The sequence below is a fragment of the Mesitornis unicolor genome, unplaced genomic scaffold (genome assembly GCF_000695765.1).
Source record: "Mesitornis unicolor isolate BGI_N332 unplaced genomic scaffold, ASM69576v1 scaffold7425, whole genome shotgun sequence".
Lineage (NCBI taxonomy): Eukaryota > Metazoa > Chordata > Aves > Mesitornithiformes > Mesitornithidae > Mesitornis > Mesitornis unicolor.
In genome coordinates, this window is record NW_010186097.1 from 1911 (window position 1) to 12040 (window position 10130).

The 10130-nt window shown below is 48.1% G+C and overlaps 1 protein-coding gene across 1 annotated transcript in view; it reads left to right on the forward strand.

Annotated features, from left to right (window-relative positions):
• Positions 1 to 6305: 6305 nt before the first annotated feature.
• Positions 6306 to 10130, forward strand: part of LOC104541074 (von Willebrand factor A domain-containing protein 5A-like) — a gene marked incomplete at its 5' end in the record, with an annotated part of 7474 nt that continues 3649 nt past the window's right edge. Inside the window, 13 exon segments of the mRNA XM_010185040.1 lie at positions 6306 to 6553; positions 6666 to 6888; positions 7255 to 7389; positions 7511 to 7630; positions 7788 to 7915; positions 8055 to 8143; positions 8390 to 8429; positions 8432 to 8485; positions 8905 to 8923; positions 8926 to 8983; positions 9423 to 9503; positions 9505 to 9529; positions 9705 to 9869. Coding sequence (XP_010183342.1) covers positions 6306 to 6553; positions 6666 to 6888; positions 7255 to 7389; positions 7511 to 7630; positions 7788 to 7915; positions 8055 to 8143; positions 8390 to 8429; positions 8432 to 8485; positions 8905 to 8923; positions 8926 to 8983; positions 9423 to 9503; positions 9505 to 9529; positions 9705 to 9869 — 1385 coding nt within the window.

A 10130-nucleotide genomic window follows, 5' to 3' on the forward strand; every position in this document is an offset into this window, starting at 1 on the left:
TACCTGCTACTCCACAGTCATGCATATGGACATCAGGCTATCAGGCTCCTCTGACAAGATTACACACAAGCTACCTAGTGCACTTTGGTGAGTCTGGCTGTCAACCTAAATAGTCTGTCTGCTGGGAAACAAGGAGGTCTCAGTGTCCCTGAGAAAATGAGACCCCGTCTTCGGATGTAGGCTCTAGAGGTCACCCATAGCAGCGTCCTTTCCAGGATTGGAGCTTTGGCATTCTGCAGGTGTATGATTCCAGGCAAGCTCAGCAATGCCTGGAATAAAGACCCAAGATGTCCATCTCTTCTTTCAAGATTTCTTCACTGGTCCAAAATTGATTTCCTACCTGTATCCTCTTGGACCTGATGAGGCCTGCTAGAAAGGGAAAAGTCTGGGGAGGGTATAAGGAAGGTAGGCTAAAGTGCCTGTGTGGGTGCAGTTTGCCTGCAGGAATGGGATGGCTTCCTGCCAAGCAGTCACTACTGCTTCTGGTGGGGGAGAGGGGTGCTTCCCATGGGGGAACACTGGAGCCTTTCCACCCCTTTCCCTGCCCCATGCCACTTCCAACTTCCCTATGGGGTGGATGGCACTGGGCAGCACCTCTTCCCCTCTCCACCCTGTGCAGAGCTGCTTTAGTTTGCTCCCCAGAATGCCCCTGCCACATACAAGAGGCCTTCCCCAGGCAGCATTCCCAGTTCAGAGCCCCCAGGACTGGGCCAATCTACAGCATAGTCTCTATGGGCCCAAAAATTAGCCTCCCTTCAGGTTCCCCATGGCTTCTGCTTTCATCATGCCTCTACTAATCTCTCAGAGCTGTCCAGACACCCCGAGCATCTCTACACCCAGTGTCTTTCACATGTTCCAGCAGGCAGGGCTGGCAGCACCCCTGGTTCCCAACTGTACATCCCAGAGTGCACATTTAGCAGCATTCCCTTTCCTGGAATCTGGCCAGGCACTGCGGCAGTGACCGCAACTCCCGTCCATCCCTTCTGCTTCCTGCAAAGACCAGCCTTCCTTCTCCTCCTCTTCCTCATGCAGCTGATGGGTTTCAGTCCTGAGGCAGTTCCTGTGTCTGTCTGCTCATTGCTTCTGCTTCAGCATGCCGTTCCTTGGTGAGTGTGTTCATCTGTGCATCCATCCATCCTTCCCTCCATGTGGAAGGATCACAGACCTGTTCTGCATCCATGTATGCATTTGTCTGTCTGCACTTGCCATATCCAAGCATATCTTCAGTGTGTGTCTGTGTTTGCTGCCCCATTCTGCCAGGCCATTTAGTGCACATGGTGCCTCCAAATCTGAGGTCTCTAAGGCTGAGGGTAGTGGGCTAAGGTCCAAATTCACAATGAGGCACACGCATGGATGATGATATTTGTAAATTCAGCATCTTACCTCACAGAAATTAAAATACACAATAATGGATGTGCAAGTGTATGAATTCTGTTATTGGGATCCTTAAAAGCAGTTGCCACTAAGTCAGGATTTCTACTATTCATATCTTTAGTCTTTTATGAATTTAGAAACTTCTGGGTATCTTTCCAGAATCCAGAGGATTATCCAAGTATAGTTTACAGAAATGGTCAGCAAGGATGGCTAACTAAAGATAGAAGTCTTCAAGAGAGTGAGCATGCTTTCTCATATGAGTAAAGCGAGAATTACACCTGTCCTTATGTTTGAGGGTAAGGAAAGGCCAAGTCCCTGGTGTTGGGTTTGGATCTGCTCACTTCCCTTCTTTTTTTCTTTTACTTTTCTCAGTCTCTGCTTTTGCTCTGTGCAGATCCCAGACTCACATGAAAAGCTTATGTTGATTCTTGTGGAGTTGCTTTGAGATCTACATGTGTTAAGAAAAAGGTACCACTAACTCAGAAGGTCTATCTGGAGCAGCACTGGCATAGAATGAAAGACTACTATTAATGTCAGGCTGAGTCAGGGAAACAGAGATGCTTCTTCCTCTGGGAACAAAAGGGAGGTTCCTGAGAGCCATTCCCTTGGAGATCCCATCTGAACAGGATCATCGAGAGCTGTCAGCTCCTCCCAGCTCTCTTGGTGCTGTATTATCATGCCTGGGAGGGAACTGCACAATCATGTATCACATCCTCCCAGCTGCAAGATTAGAAAGACTTTTTGAGACAGTTCTTCCGCCTTATACCCCGACTTTGTTAACAGTCATCACTTTAATCCTGGGCTAATGGGGCAAATTTCCACAAGTGAGGATTACAGCTGCTGTGGCTCCACAGTGACAAGCAACGCTCTCTCCCTCCGCCCCTCACCCCAGCCCTCGGTGAGCCGTGCAGGGAAGGGACTGCCCTTTCTCTCCACTTGATTGCAGGGAGGGGGTCACTGTGAACGAAGGTGCCTCTTCCCTGCGACCACTAATGCCGAGGCTCCGTGCTCCCCTCACGCCTTCTCCACTGCTGGCAGCCGCGCAGAGATGCTCCTGCTTACCTGTGCCCCATCCCCGCCAGGATACCCAAGGTCTCCCACTCCCGTTGCCCTTCACAAGGAGCACGTGTCTTAGCGGTGCCAGGTCTCCAGCCCCTGCTCCTCCCTCCCGCCATTTGCTGCCCGAAACCCCTTAGCGCTGCTGTGCCTGCAGGTCACAGGGCCACTGCTTCAGCTCCAAACGCCTCCGTGTCTGCGCTAAGCATGCCAGTAACAGCCAAACACACACAAGAGCTCCTTGTCTTTTCCTTGCCCTATCCGTGCTCCTTGGGAGATGTTAATATCTTGCCTGGGCTGGGACATTCAGATAAGTCCTCCTTATTTCCCAGTTCACCAAGAAAACCATCTGGGCCAAGTTCCTTGTGACTGCCCCCATGGCTGTGTGCCGGGGCCAGCCAGGTTCCCAGTCTGTATCTTCCTCATTATCTTTTTTCCCAGAAAGTGTTTCTCTCTGAGACCCACTGACTGTGCGAAACGTCTTGCCCCAGAAGGTAGTTGCTGGTATGCTATGATCCCAGTAAGACACGCAGATTCTGCAACATATCATCTGAAATACCATTTCTTAAAGCTAAGGCTATAAAGAAAGAGAGAAGAGTATAGGTAATATTATGTCCTCTCAGATTCGGGGAACCCCAGGTTGTGCACATCGAACAAGCCTCCAGTCAGCATGCAGTGTATTACAATGCACGTGTTCCAGTGCTGGCTGGGATTGTCCTGTGGCCAGCATTTGTGCAGCCCAGCATAGGCCTGAAGGGTGATTTGTATGTGCTGTACAGTGCCTCCTCGGCTTAACTGCTATGTGCATGGACCACTAACTCCTCAATGTCCCCTTGCTGTCCCAAATCTAGGTTCTCTGTCCAGTGCACAAGAGCCAATCAACACATCAAGCTGAGATATTTGCTTTTATTTTGATTCTGCAGAAACCAGGTGCCAGGCATCTAAAACAATCAGCACATCTTCCAAGAAACAAATGAAGTCTTGTATAAAATATAGTAACAAAGAAGAATTTACAATAAAATACCTGATCGGTTGCCTATGTTTACATAACAGAAATCTCTCTATGCATGTCTAAACACCCATTGAGCTCATTATACTAAGGTGGTTCTACATTTAAATGTAAAATCTCCTCCTAGGGGTGTGGTTTTTAGTATCAAAATAACCTAAGGTAACTAGAGCTTATACATTAATCCCATTAGCTACTATCAGGATCCTGCTTATCTTATGTCCTGCTATAAATTCTGCTTTTGGGCATTAGTTTTTACAGTCTTTTGCTTTCAGACAATAGTAAATTACAAGGTTCCATTGCATCTGTTTCTGGAAGCTTTCTATTTTTGTTGTCATAGTGCCAAATTAAACTGCCAAGGTTGCCCAGTTTTGCAGATCTTTTTACTTTCATCATCAACCCCATCAAGATCACTAGAGCAGAGAATGCACATCCCTCCTTCCCTTCCTTATTCTATCTCCCCTCACATCTCCCTCACTCCTCATTCATTTCTTTGTCTCATTCTCACCCCCTCTTTCTGTGCCCTCTGGCAAACCCCCTTGCAGGGGTTTAGAAGTTGATCCAAATTTATTTTTCAATACCTACATTTATATAGAATAATCCTGAATGGATCCTATTCTTGTAACAAGAGGAAGAGGCTTTTCCTCTTATTTAAATTTAGGGATGAGGTTTATTAGTTGAAACATGGGTGTTTACTATTATTTTAGATGTCCTGTCATTTCCGAGGTAGACATATGATGCCAATATGTATAGCACAAGATCTATGGGAGACAGATATATTGGGTTTTCTCACCTTTGCGGGAACCACTCACAAGTGCTAGGGCTTTTTACTGCAAATGGCCCTCCTGTCCAATGTTTTGACAACTAAGTAAAGGCTCTGTTCAGTATTGGAAGAGTTCAGACCACTGACCTGTCCAAAGACCTGAGGTTTTATATACCTCTCTTTAGGTGTCTGACAGATTAGTCACAAACCAGGCACTTACCATCTTCTCCCTCACATTTCACACAACTGCATTTGCTCATAAATTCTTCCAATAACCTCCTGCCCCTGACTTCTCTGGATGTGCATCCATGCATCCCAGCTACTAACTCATTCATCTCTTTCCCTCCCTGATTCCCTGTATGGTCACTTTTATTCTTCCATTCACTCCTACTACCACTAACTACAGCCCTATCCAACTACACCATGCTCCTCACACAAATCTATGCATTCCTCTACCCATCCTCCCAGACCATGCTTCACCTGCCCTGTTTGTCCACCCCTCTGCCCATTTCTTCTTCTATCAACATTGATACTGGTGTTCTCCAGGTACAATTATCAATGCTCAGACCTAAACTAATTCTGTGCCTTGTGTATCAGGCTTTGACCCATCATTGCTCCCACCTTCCTTGTGCTCTAATCTGAACTAAGCACCACCACGTCGTTGAACCAATAGGCATTTTTAACAACTGCAATTCTCCTTCCAGGCTTGACTCCTACTAATCTACTACCAGGCTGGTGAAAGAGGGAGAAAAAGGATCCTGAGGATGTGAGGCAGCAAAGAGTAATCATGGCCCATGTATGGGGGGAGAGGAGGGGGGGGGAAGCTATACATCTTGGAAGAAGGGAAGATGGAGGTGTCAAATTTTTTTTCCACGAGATCCTCTTAGCTCACTTTATGCTCTTTCCCACACAGAAGATGTCTCAACCAAAAAGTCAAGATGAGGAAAAGTAGCATCTTGAGCAAACAATATATGTGTAGGGGTGAGTTGGGGCCAGAAGGGTGGCATCTGTGAGCAGTGGGGAAATTTTTAACTGGAAGAGCAATGTGGGAAGGAACTGATTTCTTGGGTGGTTGACAGGGACGCACATCTCACCATGTTCTTGAAACTCAGAGGCATAGCTGGTAGTCAGCCTTCATTTTATGTGGCTGGCACAAGTTTTTGTAAGTGTGAATCACCTCACCCATAGTGCTGAAGGTTTTCCAGGGAAACCATCACAAAGTGGGTATGATGATGCAGAAGAGATGTCTACTGCTGTTGGATGGGGGGCAACACTTTGCAGTGCTGTGATATCACCTCTACTGTGGTGCTAAATCATCTCCTGTGTAATTGTGTAACCTAGGTACACCATTTGATTGCTGAGTTGCATCATCCCCTCCAGGTGAACTATACCGTCTTCTGTACACCATCCCCTTCCAAGACATTACAGCAAACTCTGTGAAGCCCTATGCCCTCTTTTGCTAAGTGTTACTCTATTCCTACCGCAGTGTTACACCATTCTTGACTAAGACATTACTCCAACATATTTTACCATTAGGTTTGATTCACCACCAAACCTTGCCCTAATGTGAGATGCTCTTCATGTCAAAGCAAGAGCAAAGGCATGGAGAAGGTTGCCTTTCCATGGGCTGCTGTCATAGCAGGAAGAGAGGTCAATCAAAGCTGTCTTCCAACCAAATTGTTGGCCTCAAATAAACTATACACTACAGAGATGACAGGTGAGAATAAGAAGTCAGTGAGAAACACCTCCACTGCTGACAATGAAAAGGAGATAAGGTGACTTCCTATGACTCTTCCTTTGATACTGTTATAAGTTCCCTTGGTTTGATGTCCGGACCCCTCCCTTCCAGTAGTCCAAAGTGAGTAGTAAATCTGCTTAAGTTTAAAATCAAGCTCATCTCTTTGGAGCATTAGTCTCAAAGCAGGTGGTCTAGGGGAAACATTTTGACAATCTCAGGAAACTTCCATTGCTATTTGTCAGCTTCTGCAACTGGCATTTCTGTGGCAGGTTTGGACACACAACTGTTTCCCATTGCAATCAGACACCTCAAGTGTAAAGTTTCCTACATGCAATCAGGGAGTTTGACAGCTGCTGTGTCTTCCTCAGGCTTATTGCAGAGAAGGATATGGTTCTTATCTTCCTATCCTGAAGTGGAGCTGGAAACTGTGGCAGTAAATGTAACCATCCAGGACTTTGTGACCGATGTGGTGTCTGAGCTGTATTTCCGCAATGTGCAGCAAGTCTCTAAGGAGACTGTGTTCATCTTTCCTGTGGACTCTGACACTGTTGTACACACCTTCTACACTACGATGGGGGACACTTCTATTAAAGCAATGCTCTGGGAGAAGGAGGAGGCACTGGGGCTGCAGTGGGAGAGGATGGTCTGCAGTTTGGGATGAAGGGTGAAGGTGAGAAAATGGAATCATATGGAGACCTCAGTGATGCATTTTGCTCCCTCTGTGGTAGGTCCAGCAGCTGTGCAAAGCCACTTCAGGCATGGAGAATTTAAGATACCTGCAGGATCAGTGGGATCTCTGGGGTCCTGTGTTCGCTTGTTTCTTGGAGACCCTGCCTCCTGACTGGGAAGTGGCCATCAGCTTGTGCTATGTCCAGGAGCTACGACTGCAGCCTGATAAAGCTGCCCAGTTTTGCTGGCCACGTGAGCTGTTTCCCCAAAGAAAATACACTAGTGAGTGATCCTCCAGATGCATCCCCAAGGGGATGAAACACATCACACCTCAGCATCCTTCTGGGGGGGAAACCCCAAACACCCTCTATCTCCACACATTCCTTAGTGAAATAATCGGAATATTACCCCTTACATCTCACAGTCAGTACCGCCATGGATCTCCTCATATATTCCACAACAAGAGATCCCCAAAGATCCCCATAGAAACCACAGCACAAGTCTACAGATTCACCACCACCCCTCTCCCTCCCCCGCCACTAAGCACCACAGTAAGGGACATCTCAGATGCCACAATAACAGACAGTGCCCCACCATAGCTGTCTGCTGTCTCTTCTTTCACCTTCTCACATCTCTTTCTCGCTGCAGACTGGATCTCTTCTGAGGAGATGTCTGAGAACCTGCACTTCAGCATCTGTCTGAAGTCAGTTTGTGGTGTGTCCCATATAGCCACTAACAGCAGCCATACGCCTCTGCAATATACGGCTCCAGATCAGACATCTGCCCCGCCAGATGATAGAGCCCAAAAGGGAAAAAGGGAGGAAGGATCTGCAGTCTACTGGTGCTCCTTAGGACTCCTGAATCTTTTTATCTGGTTGTCTTTCCTCCCCATGCTCTACTTGTCCTCAGGTCTCCTTTAAATTGCCACCCTGGTTGCAGAACAATCTGAACTTGCTGGTGTATTACAGAGGGTCTCACGTTCTCAGTGCTGTAGCGGAGAGGAGAGATCCCAAAGCACCATCTGGTGAGCAAGGATGAGGGTGGGAGTGGGCATTAGGGAGAGGATGTCAGAAATCTGAGAGGGTTTTAAGGCAATAAGTCAGAGCTTAGGGCTATAGGTCAGAAACAGGGAGGGGGGCTCCAACCTAAAAATCCTCCTTGTTTCCCTCCACACACTCCAGGCTTTCTGCTGGGAGACCCTGTGGTAATGGTGACGCTGATGCCCAGCATTTCAGAGGTGGTGCCAAGTTCAGGCCAGCTTGGGGAATTCCTCTTTCTCATGGACCATAGCCTTTTCCAGGATGCACAGGTACCACTGGAAGAGGTCTTCAGGAGGGATTTTCCACACTGGTCATGCCCAGTTGGTGGGGACAGAGGCAAGCTGCTTCATGTGGGCAGATGCCTAGCTTCCCCATCTGAGTTTTGCCCATCCCTCCATCTGTCTCCAGAATACACTGCTCTTCCTCCTCAAGAGTTTGCCTCTGGGCTGTTACTTCAACATCTACAGTTTTGGGCCCACTTTCAAAGCCTTCTATCCGTGAGTTGGGGTGTTGATGAGACAGGGCCAAGGGGTAAGTAAAGTACGACTTTTCAAAGTGAAACTATGGGACAAGCTCTTGCTGGAGGGCAGTTATGGGACAGGTTATGTTTGGGGCAGTGAGAGGTTAAGTCCTTTTCTCAGGGTGCACTGGTAGTGAGGTAGGGCTTTTCTAGGGAGTGGCCATGTTAGGGTGGCCATGAGCCAGGTTACCTCTGCTTTGACACCCTGGGTGCTCTTCCACAGGCAGAGTGTGGAATATGCTCAGGAAAGCATGGACAATGCAGTGGCCTCCTAAAGTCTATCTACAGCACTCCTCTCCTTTGTGGGCAGACTCGCCAGGTATCAGGGGCCATAGGATTATAAGGAGAGGAATGGGTGTAAACAGTGGGGTAAAGAAAGACTTCAGGGCTCAGGGTGAAATATTCTGCTGCTGTTTGCACTGGGAGTTGGCATGTGGGGGGTGCCTTTGTGGCAGAAAGGGAAAGTGTCTTTGGGATGGGCACCGTGAGAGGGCTTCTGTGGAACTTGCCTGCACTTGGTGAAGGTGGATCTTCCTTGTGGGGTGCCCTTTTTTTGCTAAGGAGTTTCCTGGTGATATTGAAAGGACACACACAATCTCATTTTTCCTGTTTCAAGGCCATGGTGGGGAGAGAGTAAGGGAGCAAGCTGATAAGGCTTCCTGCATTTTAGGAGAGTGTTTTTCCTCTATGGGCATGCCCAGCCCTGGCAGTCTTTGTTTCCCCTCCTCTTTTCCTCAGCCTTTCTTCTTCATCCAAAGATCTCCAGTGAAGAGGAAGCTGTCATGGCTGAGGTCTACCGTTACCGTGACCAGCACTGGTAACAAGGGAGCCCTGTTTCTGTCTCCTAACACGCTAATTCACAACATTCCTCTTCCCCCGGACTGTCAGAGTCCTTCAAACATTCTCCCAGATACTAGTCTGCCCCAGATTTTCTCTTTACCTTGATGGAGCTTCAGCAACAACCCCCCCACACACTCTTCATCTATCGAGCCACCTCTCCCAAACCTTTCCTGCTCTTCTCAGAACTTTTCCTCTTTCCCCTCACCCTGCAGTACCTCAACGTGCTCTGTGGGCCTCAAACCCATTCTCATGACCTCCATGTCCAGCAGGCAATGTCTGTCATCCCAAAGTGAATGGGAAAACTCTGAGTCAATTTCATTTCTATGGTTAGAAGCATTCTTACCTCTCCAGACTTTGTGCTTTGTACCACTCTTGTCCTTCATGCCTCTCACCTTTGTCCCTCTTTTACTTTACAGGTGTTTCTGTTTTCCTACTAACAGATGTGACAGCTTCAACCTTTCCCAGGCCATGGCCCTGGAGACCAAAGGTGTGTGCATCCTCTAAGATGGACATGACATCTGAGGTAACGACCGAGGTAACCTGCTGCTCTGTACAATAACTCCCACGGCTCTCCTAGACATGCAAGGCAATCCAAATACTATTATCCACTCCAGCTCAAAGTCCCCCTCCAACTTCCCTGCCCACCCAAAACTGAGAGGGAACCCAAGTGGTCTGTGCTCTCTGCTTCCTCTCACCAGGCAGTGAAACGCCTGCAGCGGGCTCTGCAGCCTCTGGCAAGTGGGATCTTACTACATTGGGGCCTTCCACCTGGCCTGGAGGTGTCAATGATCAGAAAAGCTCCTGAGATGATCTTCCAGGGACATCAGAGCTCCATCTGTGCCCAAATCCATGGGCAAGCACAGGTGAGAGTGAGCCAGGAACTATATGCACTGGGACAGGGCTTTCTAGAAGGTAAAGAGCCCACTCCCTGTTTCACCTTCCCAGTCTTTTACCTCCACTAGACCTGAGAGAGTCCACAATCAGGGCTCTGTGAACTCCCTTCTTTCCCCCAGAGACACTACTGCTTCTGCTCCAACCATGGACATCTACTACCTCAACAGAGCAGGGAGGGAACCTAGGTAGCCAGGCTGCTTGTGCCTTGCAGGTGAATATTTCTTTCTGAC